The following is a 17,879-nucleotide window of genomic DNA, read 5'->3' as shown; positions in this document are numbered from 1 at the left end:
TTAGTAAGAGCTGCCTGTCAGATCTCCAGTGACGAACAACTCCCATCACCCTGCTTGCAACCGTGTCACCCCATGTGCGTGGTGGGGACTGGGGACTCAGCGGCCCCCTTTTACCCATCGCCACATCCGAGAAGGCAGTGTAATGGCACCCTGGCCACGGGACCAGGAGACCAAGGGGGGAGGGGGTGACTCCTCGAGCCTCTCTCCAGGACCCTGCATCTCTGCCCCTCCCACCGAGGCCCAAGGACGTGGCCACATGGCTGGCCTCTGGGACACAGCTCCAAGCCCCTCTGTCTCGAGCCCGTGGAGCCCCCAGCTCCAGGACAGCTCTCCGGGCAGCCAGGGTGCGGCCACGGCCCAGCCGCAGCAACGGAGAACGCAGCCAGCAGCCAAACGCTTTGTTTTATTTCATGCTGGGACCAAAGGCCCGTGGACGCCCTTCTCCACCGCTTTACCAAGAAAGTAGCACCGCCCACTCCCAGCCTCCTCCCGTGACCCGGTCCCAAGCCCACGGAGCAAGTGCCTAGAATCAGGATTGTTTTGTGAGTCAAATGCATAGCTTCCCAGAGGCCACGAGCCTGCCTGGCTCAGCCTTGGGTCAGGTGGGCCCTGCCGCTAAGGGGGAGCTGGGCCGGGGGTCTGCAGGAGAGGTGCGTGGGAGAGCCCCGGGTGGTCTTCCAGGTGATGGTGGGGACAGCGCCGGGGGTACTTAGGGAGGCCGAGGCTTTCCTCTTGTTTCACGCGGCCTGTTGTCACGCCCCCTTCGAAACAGGCAGAGGGGGCAGATCCACCCGAGAGCCTTTCGCCCGGTGGCCGTGGGCTCCAGGATAGGTGAAGCAGCCTATCCAGGATAGGTACCTGCAGCCTCACATGGTGTAGGCTGCCCAGTAGACGACATTGACCACCACGAAGGCAGCAGGGAACACTGCGCGGGCGTAGATGTCGATGGTGTCTGCGTCGATGGGCTTGAAAAGCCCACGGAGGCCTCCCTGGCCCCCCGAGCGGCGCCCGCCCCGCTTCTTGGCCTCCCCCGTCTCCATCTCCACACACCTGTAGGTGCCCATGAGGTTCCCAGGCGTGCGGCAGGGCCGGCGGGACACTGCCAACTCCTGGGTGACGCCAGCGGCCGACAGGGAGAAGAGCACAATGGCATTCTTCACGTCCATCTGCACAGGGGGACGGGGCAGGGCTGAGCCAAGGGCGGGCTCCGCTCCAGGACCCCCCACCCGGGCCACGGCTGAGTCCCTCAGCAAGTGTCGCTGTGAGCAGCAGCAGGCAGGGCCTGCTCTCCTGTGCCCGGGGGCTGCAAGCGAACCCCCCAGAGCAGTAGGCAGAGGGTCCTGAGTTGGTCCCAGGAAGAGTGGCCCCACCAGCACTGCCCCTCTGCGTCGGTGGCGGGGGTGTGCGTGAAGGGCATTGGGGGTGGGGGGCTGTCCTTGGTGCTGAACACAAGAGAGCCCACAGGCTCAGCCTCACCTCTGTTCTCTGCTCTGTGGCCTTGACCTTGGCCTTTTGCTTCTTCCGGTAGTCAGCATTGAAGTGGGCAAAGGCATACTCCACCAACGCAGCAAACACGAAGACGTAGCAGATCCAGAAGTACACGTCCAGCGCCTTGATGGCCGAGGCCCGCGGGAGGGAAGAGCGGGCACTCACCATCAGCGTGGTCATGGTCAGCACCGTGGTAATGCCTGCCGGGAATGGGTGGTGCCATTGCTGGGGCCCCTGCCCCCTCCCTGCCCTCCCCACCCCTGCCCCAAGCCCACGTGAAATTCAGACTCTTGTGACCAGGCCTGGCTGGCCACTGGCTTGGAACAAGGGGCTGGAAGGCAAAACACGGGCTCATGGGGAGCAGGGTTGGCGCCCTGCTTCTGGGCTCCCGCCCTTCCACCAGCTCCCTCGGAGGAAGGGTCAGGGCCCCGTACCTAGAGACACCCTGGCGGGCACCGCTGCCTGGCTGATCCAGAAGGAGACCCAGGACATGGCAACTAGGAGGATGGAGGGCATGTAGGACTGGATGATGTAGACGCCCCGATTCCTCCGGAGGTGGAAATGCAGGCTGAGCCGAGGGAACTGACCAGCTGCGGGAGAAACACTCCCTGCTGGGACCTGACCCACCACACACTGTGGCACCGGGGGGCAGGGGGCGCGGGTGGAGAGGAGGGCGTGGCAGGCACGGAGGGGGGCACCACTTCAAGCCTCAGACCCCTGCCTTCCCCACTTTCCCCACACAGCCTGATGGATCAGGAGTGTCCTGTGCCCTGGGCCTTGTCCTGGGAGAGAGGCAGGGCCACCCGGAGGCAGGAGAGGAGAAAGGTCCCAGTGCCGCACTGGCCCAGGGCACTCTCCCGGAGCGTGGCCAGCTCTTCCAGCCCTCCCTGGAGCCCAGCCAAGCGAAAGGAAAGAGGCAGCTGGGCTGGCTGGCACCAATGAGCAGGCAGTAGGAGCTGGGAAGGGGCAGGAGGGGTCAGGACAAAGGCAGCCCCAGGTGAGCCCCACACCCTTCGTGTCCCCCCCAGACCGCAAGCACTGAGAGCCTGCAGGAAGCAACCAAGGACCGAGGAACAAGGCAGAGAGAGCCTGACCCATATCCGCACTGTGGCGCCCTGAGTCCCTCGGTCGGGTGCAGCCTGTGCCCATCAGTGCTTTTCCAGGGGCGTCCTCAGGGGGTCCTCAGAGCCAACTAACGGCTTGGTTAAAAGTGCTAGAAGACCACGAGCCAGGCTCCCAAGAAGAGGCCGCGAGAAGCCGCGTTACCCGATTTGAAGTTCATGAGCTCCGTGGCAAAGTGGTAGCTGGTGATGGTGAACTGGGCCAGCTGCAGCTTGTTCAGCCCGTGGATCTGCTCCTGGTTCTCAGACCAGTAGTACACGATGTCCTCGGATGAGTAGCCATCTGCAGGAGAGCCCCAGGTGGTGTCCCCCGGCACAGGGGGCAGGGGACAGCACAGGACGCCCAGCCAGGGTCGAGAAGGCCTGTGGCCGTGCCCAACCCCCGGCAGGCAGACAGGACCAGGAGAGCTGGAGAAAAGGCAGGCCGCCATCTCTAGGTGACTCGCAGGGGCTGTCACGCTGGCTCGATGACACAAATACATGCCTTGTCTGGGCTGCACACCCGTCTGTGACCCGTGGGAAGAGGGTCGGGCCGCCCAGGCCTTCCAGCTCCCTCTCTGCCTTCTCTTCAGCCCAGGCTCCTCGCTCCACGGGTCCTATCCCAGACGCTTCCCTGTCCCCGAGCCAGGCCGGCTGCAGAGGTCCCTGGCGGCCCGAGTCCCCTCTCCCCCCACAGCACAGTTGCCGAGCAGAGCCCCCTGCCCGGCCCCGGAGGGGCACTCACAGCTCTCCAGATGCAGCATGCACTCTTGCTCGTCCATGGGGTACTTGGCCAGGTCCATGTCGCAGGCCACCGTGGAGGTGATTCTGCCCAGACAACATGCTGGTGAGGCCTCCAGGAGCGAGGCCAGCTCCCGAAATCCTGAGGTCCTCCTGCCCCACCCCCCAGAGTTTTTTAATCTCCTGGTTTTTAAAATGTTGGCCGCTAACTCTGTTTTTAAAAGACACAGGTCAGAAAACACATATTCCTACATGCACATGTATGTTCGGGACAGCTCAACACACAAGAGCCAAAAAAGTGGAAACGGTCCAGTGTCCACGGACGGATGAGTGGGTACCATGTGGTGGAAGGTTACTCGGCCGTAAACAGAAATGACATCCCGGTAAACACCAAGACCCTCAAAAACACTGTGCTGGGTAAAGGACAGAAGGCAGACACAGAAGGTCACGCGCTGTATGATTCAATTTCTCCGGAAGGTGAGGTCGGTGGGGCGGGCGGACGGATGGAGAGCGAGCACTAATGGGCGTGGGGTCTCCTTCCCGGGGAATGAGACCTTCTGGAGCCAGACGGGATGTTTGCACAACACTGAGAACGTGCTAAATGCCACTGGATCCTTCATGTTCAAATGGTGAATTGTATGTTATGTGAATTTCACCCCCACGTGAAAAACCAAAAGCCACCGTGTTGGCCACAGAGCTGCATCCGTGGGCTCCTTCCCGCGGCCACCTCTGCAGCTGCCGTTACCAGGCGGTATGGGGCGCCGCCAGAGGACGGACGACCCGTCCGGGCTCCCGTCTGAGCATCTTGGGGGGGGGGGGCTGGTCCAGGGCTCACCGGATGCTGTACAGGATCACCCCGTCAGGCTGCAGCCGGATAAGCTTGTTCTCCACAGTCACGTCGTGGAACCAGGCGGACTTGGCATTCACAATGAAGGTGTCTGGGAGCCACAGCTTGTCCACGAAGCGGCTGTCCAGGCCCAGGGTCTCGTTGGTGTGGTTGTAGGCCAGCCTGCTGTCCCGCCAGCTCTGGTGCAGGAACACGGTCATGGTGTATTCCTGCAGTGGGAGGCGGGAAGGGCCACTGGCCGTCAGCCCCGCTCCTGCTCTCTCGTGGGGGCCCACAGCCAGGGGTGGGTGGAGGCTGACCGGCACCTACCATGTTCACCTCTGAGATGTGGTCGATGCTGGCCACCTCGATGGCGAGGGCCACGTTCACAGGAGGCCCTGCAGGGAAGAGGCTGAAGCCGGGCTCCCCACCCAGTGCAAGCCCAGGCAGGCAGGACAGGGGTCAGCCAGGGTTTGGCAGGGAAGACCATGTTGGAGAGAGTCTGCCACGAGACCCTTCTGAGAAGACCCACCTTCCCAGCTGTCTCCTGGGGGCGGGGGGCTACCGTCGAGGCGTGACACATGCCCTGGGGACCACAGACGCACCCCTCGAGGGAGCCAGCCCAGGGCCGGCAGGGCTCACCCCCACAGCCGGACGCAGGAGACTCCCCCGTGCCCCCACTGGCCGCCCTCACCTCCAATGCCAGGCCGGAAGTTGCGCGCATAGCCCTCTATCAAGCCATCCAGGTTGGGAAGCCAGGATATCTCCAGATTGGAACCAACATAGTCCCCAATATCATTCATTGCTCTGGAAACGCAAGGCCCGCTGGTCACAGGCAGGGTTCCAGGGACAGAGCCCAGCTCCCTTCCTCGGCACCTAAGCCAGGGGTGGGCAGGGGAGACCACGGCGAGAGCCCCTCCAGGCTGGACCTGGCCAGTCCCAGTGAATCCTGCCAGAAACGAGGGGCCCCAGGACTCTTCCACCTCACCCACCAGCCTCTGCTCAGCTCCCGCCGGCCCACCTAGCCTTGAGTGAGCCTTCTAGGTCACACAGAGTCCCCAGCCTCCCACCACAACTGGTTCGAGGAGGGTGGCCAGCCCAGAGCCCCCGCCCCTGGGGACTCTGGATGAAGAGCCTTGGAGGACCCTGACGAGGCACATGGCCCCCCTTTCAGCCTCTGATGGCAAAGTGTCCTGCGGGAGGTGACCTGGGAGAAGAGCTGCGTGACCAGGAAGGTGAGAAGAGAGAGAAGGAGGGGACGGGTGAGGTCCCACACCTGACCCAGGCCAAGGCTAAGGGCCCATGGGGACGCTGGAGCCGACCTCCTGCTCTCTGTGCCTTTCCAGGCAGGCCCAGCCCTGGCGGCAGTGATCCCCAGTTGTCATGTGCTCCTGAGGCTTAGCCTGACCCCAGAGTGGCTGCGGCCGTGCCAGTGGCTGCAGACTAGTCCAAATGACAGCCTGTGCTGGTCGTCTCTGGCAGGGCTGCAGGGGCGTTCCACACGTGGCATCTTGTGGCCTGTACACACCAGACGGCCCAAAGCCCCCCCAGCAGTCCACCCACCCACCCCTCCTTGTGCTTACCTGTCCTGGGGTGAACCGGGTCACCCAAAACTCACGTCCACCCAGAACCTCAGAATGGGACCTTATTTGGAAATTGGGCTATAATTAGTTAAGATGATACCACGCTTGATTGGGGTGGCCCTCAATCCAATGAGTGGTGTCCTTGTAAGAAGAGAAAGCAGACGCACAGGGAGAAGGACATGTGACAACAGAGGCAGCGACCAGAGACATGCAGCCACAAGCCAGGGGACACCAAGGGCTGGAGAGAAGCATGGAATGGATCCTCCCCCAGAACCCTCCGGAAGGAATCAACCCTGCCCTCGGACTTGATCTTGGGCTTCTCGCCTCCAGAGCTGGGAAGGAATAAATGTCTATTAAGCCCCCTAGCCTGTGGTCACTTGTTACTGCAGGCCCCAGGAAGTCACACAGCCACCCCCTCCCGCCCACAGGGCAAGGCCCATCCACAGTCAGGCAGGAAGTGAGGGGGGCATTCAGGAGGGCATTCAAGAATAACTCTCTTGTGTTATCTGTAATGACGCTGTACTCACAGGTGGGCTCTCAAACACCTGGAAGGCTGCCTGGGTTAGGGAAGCACCAGCAGCTGGGCACCCAGCCCCTCCTCTGTCCCACACGCTGGTCCTTGGAAGAAGGTCAAACTTGAACCAGGAGCTCCCTAGCGAAGGACACTCACAAACCCCTGACCTATCCCGTAGGACCACCTTAGGGCCTCTAGGCAACGTCCCGGTCTGGTCCAGGGTGGGGGTAGGGCCGGTGATTTGCTAACAAAGTATAAGGAGGAACTGAATGAAGTCCTGGACCCAAGTAAAGCACAGTGAAAAGTGCAAATGGAGGTCACCCTAACGATCGGACGTAAAGGGACTCGAATTAGGTTTTATTTTTGGACTGGCCCAGCTGCCATCTTGCCGCAGCGGCTCGCCTGCCGGGAACAAGGCTGTCGGGAGACATACCATCCTTCCCCGGCCTCAGGGTGGTGGCACGGGCAGGCGCCCCTTCCCTCAGCTGGGTCCCATGCCCACTCCCAGGCACAAGGCAAGGCCACAGGTAAGCCCCCGGCCACAAAGCTCGCCTTGACGTGGCAGGATGCCGGTGGATTTCCTAGACTTTGCCACCCCCAGGAGGCGTGAAGGGAACGGACTCCCTGCCCCGTGTCACTTCTCACCTAGCACAGGGGCTGTTCATTTTTCCAGCTGTGAAGAGATGCCGAGGGCCATCCAAGGAGGATGTACTAACGCTAGCCCGGGGGCTGGAGAGCCCTGCTTTCCTCGCACGGTTTAGGTGGGCAGGTAAAGGAGTGGACGGGGTACACACTCTATGTGGGGGGAGGTCGTGGTGCCTCTGATCAGCACCTTGGGGGAGAGGTTCTGCCTCATCTGGTCGCCTTGAAACCCAAGATGGCCTAGGGTGGGGGCTCCCGTTGTGCAGACAGAGAAACTCAGAGACACATGCTCAAACTCCTGGGGTGAAGTGGGCGCCATGAAACACTGGCGGCGGCTGCTCGGGCGCCATCAGGCCTCCCTCCCTCGACTGGCCCCTTGAGTAAACAAGCCCACCCTTGCCACTTGTCCGCGCCCCTGGGGCCAGAGAGGAAAGGTGGGTGCAGCTGAGCAAGGCGGTGGGGCCCTCCTCCCTGCAAGGACCCTTCCAGCGTGCACACACAAGCCCACAGTCCCTGGCAACTCTGCTCTCGGAGCAGCACTAGCTGCGCTGGCCCCTCAGTTACCAAGGATAAGAGGAACAGCACGACAGTCGCACGGTGAGCTAGCAAAGCAGGAGCCACACACACAGCTTCTCCAGGGAGGTGGAGGTGCCAGCAATCCAGAGGGCCACCCACGAGGGTGTGCAGCCGGCAAGCTCGGGCCCCTGCCACATGAGTGGGTCTTCAGACTCAGGGAAGGCACAGTTTTGACCCAACCCACAAACGCTGCACAGCACATTTATTCTAGCCCACCGAGACTTTCCTGCTGGGAAGCCCAGGATGTGACCTGAGCAGCGGCAGCCAGGACAGGCATCTCCTGTCCCCCTACCACTCCGGATGTGAGGACCTGGAGACCGAGGGAAAGGAGGGTGCTGACCTGCTTCTGGAGTGGAGGGTGAAGGGACAGGAAGCTGGCAGGGGAGGAGGCGCCAGATTGACAGCACTGCACTGTCTGAAGGTCGCCCGCCAAGGCCCAAGAAGCCCAGAGGCTCTCCTTCCGGCCGGGGCCACAGCCTTCCAGCCTTCCTGCACGGGCAGACGGGCACACCCGTTACCCCCACTTCCAAGCCAGATGTGGGACAGAGACCAGGATGTTTCAGTTTTTAGAAAGGCGATATAATGTACATATGGACTTGGGATGGGGGCGGGGGTGGTCTGGAGAATTTCCCAGCAGGAAAGTACAAACAGGTCCCAAAAGTAGGGTGAGTGAGCTTCACGTCAGAGCAGAACAGGCTTGGCCACCAAATGAGTTTTGGTGTCAAACTTGGGCTGAGGCTTTGAGGCTCAGAGCAGCTTGGACTCCAGAATCACAGCTACCGTGGCCAGCACATACATCCACGGCCACGCCTCAACGCTTTGCCCTTCCCCTTACCTTGAAGTAGGAAAAGGGAAAAGGGCCATGGAGCTGGATAAGAGAATGAAGCCTTCCGAGGACAGGGGCAGATCAACATTGCCTGTGACCTTCGGCACGATGACCACCCTATGGCCAGACTCAGACCTTCCTGGCTCTGCCCCCCACCCCACAAACAAGGACATTCTGACCACATCCCCCCGCCTCCGTGTCACATGCTGCCTGAGTGCCTACAGCCCAAACACAGGCTGATGTTCAACCATTTCCAGTTTCTAAGGCCTTTGACAGCAACTGATTGCCCAGAAGTCCGGAATGCTGGAGGGCAGAGGGGTGTGCTGTATTTGCTCTGGTTGTCTGCAGCCCATGCACTAAGATGATTTTCAAAAAGGGCCCTCACAACTCCCAGGAAGGTGGCGGGCATATGGCCATGGGGATGCCACACTACCTGGAGCCCATTTCAAGTCCCCAGAGAACAGAGAAGACGTTGGGGACCCTACTGGTCCCTAGAAGCCAAAGGGAGGAAGCCACAATCCATGGGGACCCTCCTTCTTAGCCTTTTCCTTCCTTGGGGAGACAGAGCCCTCCTCCCCTCCCCCAGCAGTTAGAAATCCTGAGTCTTCTCTGTCCTCCACCCCCTCACCGCCCCCCACCCCCAGAGGCAGCTCGCTCCTTCCCACCTGCATGCTCCAGAGTTGAGTGGCTGCCATTTGAAATGGCCCCTGGAAGGAGACTCCACAGCGTCCTGGGCCCGAACTTTCTAGCGACCACACACAGCCCTCATGCCGTCCCCCCAGCCCTGCGGGCTGCAGCGGAAGCGTGTCTGTGCAGCTCGGCTCCCATGGGGAAGGGGAGCCTCCTCCTCCTCCTCCCCCGTGTCCGCGGGATGGTTCCTGTCTCTTCCTCCCTGCAGCTCGTGCCGCGCCGAGCGCTCAGCCCGCGCCTGGAGGGGCACCAGCAGCCAGGGACCGGCCAGGTGCCGCTGGGGCCGAGGACCCCACGCGAGCCCAGGCACCGGGGCGGGGGGGGGGGGTGCGGGAATTGGGAGCGGCTCCCACTTCCGCGCGCAGCTCGGCGGCGCCGGTTCAGCACCGGGACGGCGGACAGCACCCGGGGGCGGCCCCAAGGGCAGCGGTGAGTCCGGAGCTAGGGGCCCGCGGGGGACATGGGGTGGGGGTGGGGTGCTCGCGGGGAGAGGGGAGACGACGACTGGAGTCGACGGGGGAGGTGAAGACGGGGGTAGACGGGGTGGGGGCGGGGAGGAAGACCGAGGGCGGCCCCGGGCGCCGCGCGGACCCGGCTCGCTCACCTGGCGCCGCGGTGCTGCTGCGCGCAGAGCATCAGGAGCGGGGGCAGCAGCCAGGCCAGCGCGTCCATGGCCTCGGCGCTCGGCGGGGACCGGGGGCGGCGCCGGGGTCCGGCCGGTCGCGGGCGCTCGCGAAGTTCTTCCCGGCGGCCGCGGCAGCGGCACAGGCGGGGCGGGGAGCGGGGAGGGCGCGCGGCGCGGGCGCGAGGGCGGACCGAGCGCGGAGCCCGGAGCCCGCCCCGCCCCGAACCGGGCCGCCCCGCCCGTCCGCCCCCACCTGCCGCCGCGCCCCCGCCGCACTTGGGAGCCGCGCCGATTCCTCCCCGCCCCTGGGCCACGCAGCCCTGCCCCGCCTCGGGCTCCCGCCCGGCCTGGCCGCGCCCCCCTCCCTGGCGGGCCGCGCTCCGGGCCCGGGGAGGGGGGGGTCCCGCACTCCCCGTCGCACCACCGCTGCCAGGGAGGCGACCCAGGCCCACGACCCGCTTGGTCGCAGCCTCCCGCTGCCTGGCCAGGCGCCTGCAGACAGACGGGCGCCGTGAACCTCGTCCCGGGGCTGTTCGTGGGGGTCACAGGTCCCGGAGACTTGGCGGGTGCGGGGAGGGGGCTAGCGTTCCTGCGCCTTACCGGCTACTGGGAGAGACCCCCCGCCCTCCAACCCGCAGCTCCTTCCAAGCCCCTCACACTCGCGGCAGAGTCAGAGCCCGAGCGACCACTGCCCCCACTGGGTCGGCCTGACCGGGAGGGAAGTGGGGGGGTGGGGGGCAGTGCGGCTGCTCCTCTGGCTGAGGTCCTGGTCACAGGATGCAGCGACTTCTCTGTCCCGCCTGGTCAGGCTCCGTCACACCTGTGCCCGCCTCTGGAAGGGCACTGCAGACGGCTGGGCTGTAAGGAAGGTGACATCTGCCCTCTGCGGCCCGCGAAGCGCTGAGGAAGTCAAGGCCCTAAGCATTCTCTACTTGAATTCTTTCCAACAGAAGTTGTGCGCAATTCCCCTCAAAGGACATCACAAACGTTAATCTCTGTTGGGTCTCATTTATTCACTTCTGGACTCCATATCAGCTGACAACAGAAAGCGAATTCCCATGAAAACACTAAGAACGGGCAAACTTGTCCCGGAGGGCATTAAGTCTGCTCCCATGACTGCAGACGCTGGCCAGAAAGGGGCAGGGAGAAAGGGCTTTGCTGCTGGGAATTTCCAGCACAGTCTTGAGTGCCAAGTGTCCAAGGATGGGGCTGGTTCCCAGCTTTCTATCCTGAAGCCAGGAACGGGCCCTAAGAGAGCCAGTCAGGTCTCAGCGTGAACGCCTCCCTGCAGGGCTGTGCCAGCCCTCTTTGGGTATGGAAGCACTGATCCCGGAATGATCACACGCTGCACATATGTGCGTGTGCTCTGGACGAGTCTTGGGGCCTCCTGGCCTCATTCCTGGGTGTCCTTCTGCACACGTTTTGGGAGAGTAAGGAGTTCATCCCTCACAAAGTGTCCAGAGGACGGCCTGGCACAGAGCACGGGCTGTGCGCACCCACTGGCACCGTTATGACTCCCCCACCGGAACAGGGATCTTATCTGCTTGTTTCCTCACAGAACCCCTCATGTCTAAGCCTCTGGCACATAACAAGTGCTTAATAAATGTAGGAAAGGACACAGGCTCAGAGTCTCCAAAAGCCAGCAAAATGAGCCTGGTCAGCAGCACCTTTGCTGCTCGGGGTTTCTGCCTTTCAGTCCCAAGCTTTGATCTCTGTGCTGGTCAGGCAGCCAGGCGGGGCTCACCCACACACCCCTTTCTGCATTTGAGAAGGTCCAGGGGCTGACAGCCTCTGAGAAATAGTGTTAACCTTGAATCACTTGATTCAATTAGTTCAAGGTGAGCCAGACTCTATCGCTATTTTCTTCACTTGCCTCTATTACCTGAGGCATAAAATTAACCTTAAACCTTCCACTGCAAAGCTGTACTGGACGGGTATTCTAGCCATAGCTCTGGCTGTTTTCTCACCAAATCGCCTCATCTTCCTCAAGCCCTGGAGGCAAGCATGTTTCAAAGCCGTGAATAGAGAAAGAGGGAAGGAAGTGGCGGGCACACACCCGACCTGCCACCTGCCGTAAGGTGCACCTCCCGCAGATCTCTCTAGAAGCAGCTCTGTCCGGAGTAACCAGGATATTTAGTGACCTTCAGTCGAAACGCTTACTTTCTTCCCCAGAGTCTGCAAGCTTCATTCTAGTTCTCCATTGCCCCTGATTGGTCTGTTTGGATCTGAAGAATGGGGATTTTCATTATTCCTGCTTCAAGTTTTTTGAAAATTAGCTTCTGGCCACTTCTGGATGTAACCGGGTAGTGCCCCCCCCTTTTTCATTCTCAGCCCCATTCAGACAAGCTCCAGCTGCCCCAGAACAGAGAGCCAATGCAGGGCAGCCCCACCAAAGGTCAGGAAACAGGCCCTTGGTTCTGCGTTGGCCAGCCACCGGCCTGGCTGAGGCGAGCCCCAGACTATAGCATCATCCACACCTGTGAAATGGAAACAGCCTACTTCTCCCCTCTCTTGGAGGATTCAGGAAATGCTCCCCGAGTCAGAGGTCTGGGTCAGGCCACCTCCCTTCTCTGGAAAATATGTAGGTTACTCCCTGTGTTAATTCCATGCCTGTTATGGGGGGGGGGTGGAGAACCCACCCTCCAAGTACGACTCTGATGAAACTCAAAATCCGTAAGAAGAGGTCTCCCCCAGTGGAAGGCTCTCTGTTTCAGATGAGGTCTGTGCTGTTTCCCCAGACGCCCCGACAGCCCCAGCCCCTTTCTTGGTACCACCAAGAGCACAGAACAGGAGGCCTGGTGCCAGACCACAGGAATGAAGATAAAAAAGAAACTCAAATTTCAAACCTAACGCATTTGATCCCTGCACATCTACTTAACTTCTCCATGGCCTCCCTTCGACATGGTGACCTCTCCGTCAGGCAGGACCCATGCAGAGCCCTCTGGTTTCGAGCTCAGGGCAGTGACGTCTGTCTGTTTCTCCTGTTTAGTGCAGGGAGGCGTCATGCTCTCCCCATATGGCACTGAGCAGGACAATCATGCATTTGGCCCTGGAAGGTACGGAAACCGTCTCCTTAGTTAGTCCCCGGGAGTCACGGGCAACACTTCCCCGGGACAGAGCACACCAGTGCCCTAGGCTGCATCTAGAAAAGCCACAAAAGTGTGGTCTGCTGGTCCATTTGGTTCTTGAAATCATCGTCCTGCAGCTTTTTTGTATTATTTACCTTTTGGGTAATCACTTTGCCGGGTGCTCACAGCAAAAGGGAAGGGACGGCACTAAGTCTACAGCTTGGGCGGAGAGCTGGCCTGAACCCATCCTGGCAGCAGGATGGGCCCCGGGAGGTAGAGGTGAGTCATAGGGATCCGGGAGGGGAAACAGCACTAGCTAAATTTAAAATCCCTGCCTGATATATTTGTGAGGTTGCTTTATTATTTTCCTGGGGAAAAATGCACCAAATAGAGAAATGGCAGGGACACAGAAGAATTTTCTCGAGCTCAGGATGTAATTATTAACGCTATGATTTTCAGATGGAATCTATTCATTTGAGAAGCTGAGGAAACTTGGCAGAAAAGATCAAAAGCAAACTACTTGCAGTCGCCTGAGGTCGTCTGTCTGCTTAGACAGAGGACGGGCCCACAGGAAACAGGGCTTAGCTGGGATGCTGTTCTCAGTAATCAAGGCCCTGAGAACCAATGCACAATCGAACTTGGCCACTCAGAATGTTTTCTACACGAGTTAAATAGACACGCAAGTACAATTGGTCACGTTTAGGGGCACCTGGGTGGCTCAGTAGGTTAAGCATCTAACTTCGGCTCAGGTCACGATCTCACAGTTTGTGGGTTCGAGCCCTGCCTCAGGCTCCGTGCTGACAGTGCAGAGCCTGCCTGGGATTTTCTTTCTCCCTCCCTCTCTGCCCACTCATGCTTTCTCTCTGTCAAAATAAATAAACTTAAAAAAAACCTGGTCATATTTAATGTGGAGAAGTCAGAATTCTATTCTTCTATTTTGTATTTTTTATTTTTTTTTTAAATTTTTTTTTCAACGTTTATTTATTTTTGGGACAGAGAGAGACAGAGCATGAACGGGGGAGGGGCAGAGAGAGAGGGAGACACAGAATCGGAAGCAGGCTCCAGGCTCTGAGCCGTCAGCCCAGAGCCTGACGCGGGGCTCGAACTCACGGACCGCGAGATCGTGACCTGGCTGAAGTCGGACGCTTAACCGACTGCGCCACCCAGGCGCCCCTATTTTGTATTTTTTAAAGCAGTGATTTGGGGATGCCTACGTGGCTCAGTCAGTAAAATGTCTGACTCCTGATTTCGGCTCAGGTCATGATCTCACGGTTTGTGGGATCGAGCCCCGAATCGGGCTCTGCACTGACAGCATGGAGCCTGCTTGGGATTCTGTCTCTCTCCCTCCCTCTCAGCCCCTCCCCCCGCTCACTCTCTCTCAAAAAAACAAAGTAGCGATTTGAATGCTTTCACGTGGCAGCAAACATTAAACACAAATTAGCATTCCTAACAACAAAGGCTGTCAGTCCAGTGGGGAAAACATTCCACTTGGGATAGAGCCACACGGAATCAACCACCTAGAAACTCTCGGGGAGCCGCTGGGGAGAAGGGGGTCCCGCTGGCAGCTGGGGTGAGGCTGCCCCCCGAACTCTGTGACAGGAAGACACTGTGCTTCCCTCACCTCTCGCTGGTCCTCCGTGCTGGTCCTCTGGACAGGACGCTGGAAAAATAAAAACAGTAATCTTTTTTATACTTAATATTCAATTACCTTCATCAAACTTCCTCAAGAAAACCCCACACACAGATCAATGTTCATTTAGCCAATATTAGTAGGATTATCCAGCCTGCTGCATGCCAAGTGTTCGTCTAGATGTTGGGTGCGAAGAAGATATAAAAGGTCCCGATCCCCACTGAGCTCCCCTTCTAGAGGGTGGAAGACGGACCATTAGTAAACGAACGAACCATTGTGAAGGATGAAATGCCTGCTGTGGAGGGGGACAGTTAGGGCAGCCAGGAAAGACCTTGTGGTGGGGTAACATTTTAGCTGAAGCTTGAATTACATCCTATCCCTCCTGGAGCAAAAGCCAGCCACATCAAGGCCCAGGTAAGTGCTCTAGGTAGAGAATAGAAAATGCAAAGGTCCTGGGGTGCCTGGCTGGCTCAGTTGGTGGATGTGCAACTCTTGGTCTCTGGGTTGTGTGTTTGAGCCCCACATTGAGTGTAGAGATTACTTTGAAGTTTTTTTTAATGAAAGAAAGAAAGAAAGAAAGAAAGAAAGAAAGAAAGAAAGAAAGAAAGAAAGAAAGAAAGAAAGAAAGAAAGAAAATGCAAAGGTTCTGAGGCTGGAATGAGCCAGCAAGTTCAAAAAGAGACAAAGTCAGGCCAGTGTGGGCTGTGACAGAAGACGTGAGGGAGGGGAGGCAAGTAAGGCGGGGGGGGGGGGGGCCCCCGGTCAGGTCAGGCATGGCCTGTGGGGTTGTGGCCTGGATCTAGGTTCTGTTTCATTTTATTTCATTTTCCATCAGCTTTGTTGACATACAATTTACATATAATAAAACGCACCCACTTTAAGTATACAATTTTATGGGTTTTGAGCTGTGCGCAGGATTGCATAGCCACCATCTCGATCAAGACATTACACCTTTCCACCAGCTTAAAATGTTCCCTCCTGCCCCTTTGCGGTCAATCTCCCCCCGGCCCTGGTCCCAAGTGACCGCTAGCGTCTGCCTTCTGTCACTCTAGTTTTGTTTTTCTAAAGTATAATATAAATGGCACCCCACAGCATGAGGTCGGTGGTGGCAGTCTCCTAAGCGATCCATGCCTCCTGATACTGGGCAACCCCTTCCCTGGCATGGGACCCGCATCCACGGACTTGTTTCAGTGATAGGTCAACAGTGACAAAACATCACTCCCAGGATCAGCTTGTAAAAAAACTGTGACTTGGGTCTAGCTGGCACTCTATTTGCTCACTTTGACGAAGCCAGCAGCCATGTTGAGAGCCGATATGGCAACAGGCTTGGCGGGCCGGGAACGGGGGACTGTCAGCCCCTGGTCCAACAGAGCTGACAAACCTCTAGATGACTGTGGCCCTGGCCAATATCTTAGTCACAGCTTTGTGAGAGACAGAGCTGGGACCCCGACCTACAAAAGCTGGGTGATAACTGTGCTGTTTTATCCACCCTGTCCCTGGCCGTTTGTTACACAGCATGAATTCCTAGCACAGTAGTAACAAAGTAGACTTCTTTCACTTAGTACAATGTTTGAGATTCACCCACATAGTAGTGTGGATTGGATGTTTATTTTTTTATTGCTGAGGAGTGTTCCTTTGTATGAATATACCCCAGTTTGCCTCCACCCACCTGCTGATGGACATTCGGGCTGTACCCAGTTTTCGTCCATTTGGAGTACAGCTGTTTTGAATGCTCAAGTGCAAGTCTTTGTGTGGTCACACATTCTCATCTTCTTGGAATAAATACCTACTTCTAGGATTGTGGGATCTTAAGGGGAATGTATGTTTATGAGAAACTACCAATCTGTATTGGTGTGGCCGTACCATTTTGTATTCCCACCAGCGAGGGATAAGATTTCCAGATGCTCTGCTTCCCTATCCACATGTGCTTAGGAGTCCTTAATTTTGGCCATTTTTGTAACTATGTAGAGACATCTCATCGTGGGTTTAATGTGCATTTTCTTAATGACTGTTGACACTGAGCATCTCTTCATGTGCTTCTTCAAATCTTTTGTCAAGATTTAAAAATGAGATCATTGGTCTTCTTATTGAGTTGTAAGAGTTCTTTGTATATTGTAGATACAAGTGCTTTGTTGGATGTATGTTTTGCAAATACTTCCTCCCAGTCTGAGCTTATCTATTCATTTTTCCTCCCTTTTTCTTTCTTTCTTTCTTTCTTTCTTTCTTTCTTTCTTTCTTTCTTTCTTTCTTTCTTTCTTTTGACAGAGAGAGAGTGCATGCACACATGCAAGCAAGCAGGGTGGGGAGGGGCAGAGACAGAGAATCTCAAGCACGCTCCACATTCAATGCAGAGCCTGACACGGGGCTCAATCTCATGACCCTGGGATCATGACTTGAGCCAAAATCAAGAGTCAGATGCCCAAGTGACTGAGCCACCCAGGTGCCCTATTGTCTATTCATTTTTTGCAACTATTCTTTCAAGAGGTAAAGGTTGGGTATGTATGTATGTATGCATGCATGTTTGTATGTATGTATGTATTTTGAGACAGAGCACGAGCAGGGTAGGGGCAGAGAGGGAGAGACAGTATCCCAAGCAGGCCCTGCACTGTTTGCAGAGTCCAACTCACAAAACTTGACCTGAGCCGCAATCAAGAGCTGGACATTTAACCAACTGAGCCACCAAGGCGCCACAAGTTTTTAATCTTGATGAAATCCATTTTGTCAATTTTCCCTTATAGCTCATGCTCCACCTGGGTCCCCCTTTTCTAAGTGGCCTGGGAGCTTTCTCCAGGCAAGAAGTTGGGATCCCCAAAGGGCTCACCTAACTTGCTCCCATCTCTCAGGGATCATTGTCCTTAATTCCCTGGTGTCCAAAAACCTGACAGCTGATGTCACTTTGTATATACATATTTTGTTCAGTTTCTTAGTTGTTTCGGGCAGGAAGGTAAATCTGTCTCTGTTACGCCATCTCAGTCAAAAGCAGAAGCTTGCCGTCGTTTAAAAAACATTTTTTTAAATAACAGCTTTATTGCCGTATAATTCACATGCCACAAACTTGCTTTCACTTTTCAAAGCTGTTCTGAGTACAGAAGTTTCAATGGTCAGTGGTTTTTATTTGTTTTTCTTCTTTTCTCTCAGTGTCTTCGAGTTGTTGCCCCATTGTCCCTGGATGGTGTGGTTGCTCTCACTCAAAAAGATTATTGACGTCACTTTGTTGCTCTGTATGCAATGCATTTTTTCTCTGAGCGTTCTAAAGAGTTTTTCTTTAATTCTCATTTTCATCGATTTGATTATGATGTGCCCTGGTGCGATTTTCCTATATTTATTCTGCTTGAGGTTTGTTGAGCTTCTTGGATCTGTGGGCTTATTGTTTTCATCAAGTTTGGAAGATTTTCAGCCACTTTGGCAGCAAGTTTCCTATCCCCTGGGGTCCTTGCCAGGGTATTAAATCCATATCCTGAGAGAATGCCTTACGTCAACAAACTCTCCCTTTTATAGTCGCATGTTTGGCCCCCTGATCAAGCACCTTCAAAATCCATTCCATGGCTCATTCTCGCAGCTCCTTTGGCA

The 17,879-nt window shown here is 57.1% G+C and overlaps 1 protein-coding gene across 1 annotated transcript; it reads right to left on the bottom strand.

Moving 5' to 3' along the window:
* Positions 1–383: 383 nt before the first annotated feature.
* On the bottom strand, positions 384–9,658 carry GABRD (gamma-aminobutyric acid type A receptor subunit delta). The gene is made up of 9 exons (XM_030327854.1): positions 9,591–9,658; positions 4,850–4,962; positions 4,486–4,553; positions 4,165–4,385; positions 3,334–3,416; positions 2,755–2,892; positions 1,923–2,078; positions 1,477–1,688; positions 384–1,166 (listed from the first exon to the last, which is right to left on the bottom strand). The coding sequence occupies exons 1-9, from the start codon at positions 9,656–9,658 to the stop codon at positions 867–869; spliced, it is 1,359 nt and encodes a 452-aa protein (XP_030183714.1). The 3' UTR covers positions 384–866.
* Positions 9,659–17,879: the final 8,221 nt, after the last annotated feature.

This window comes from Lynx canadensis, chromosome C1 (genome assembly GCF_007474595.2).
Source record: "Lynx canadensis isolate LIC74 chromosome C1, mLynCan4.pri.v2, whole genome shotgun sequence".
Lineage (NCBI taxonomy): Eukaryota > Metazoa > Chordata > Mammalia > Carnivora > Felidae > Lynx > Lynx canadensis.
This window is presented reverse-complemented; position numbering and strand designations above follow the sequence as displayed.

Bases quoted from the DNA above. Each gene is read 5' to 3' on its own strand.
- GABRD (XM_030327854.1), bottom strand. From the start codon at position 9,658: ATGGACGCGCTGGCCTGGCTGCTGCCCCCGCTCCTGATGCTCTGCGCG. The intron at 3,417-4,164 runs GTGAGCCCTGGA...TTGTCTGGGCAG, and splicing joins GTGATCCTGTACAGCATCCG to AATCACCTCCACGGTGGCCT. The intron at 2,893-3,333 runs GTGAGTGCCCCT...GCTCTCCTGCAG, and splicing joins CATGCTGCATCTGGAGAGCT to ATGGCTACTCATCCGAGGAC.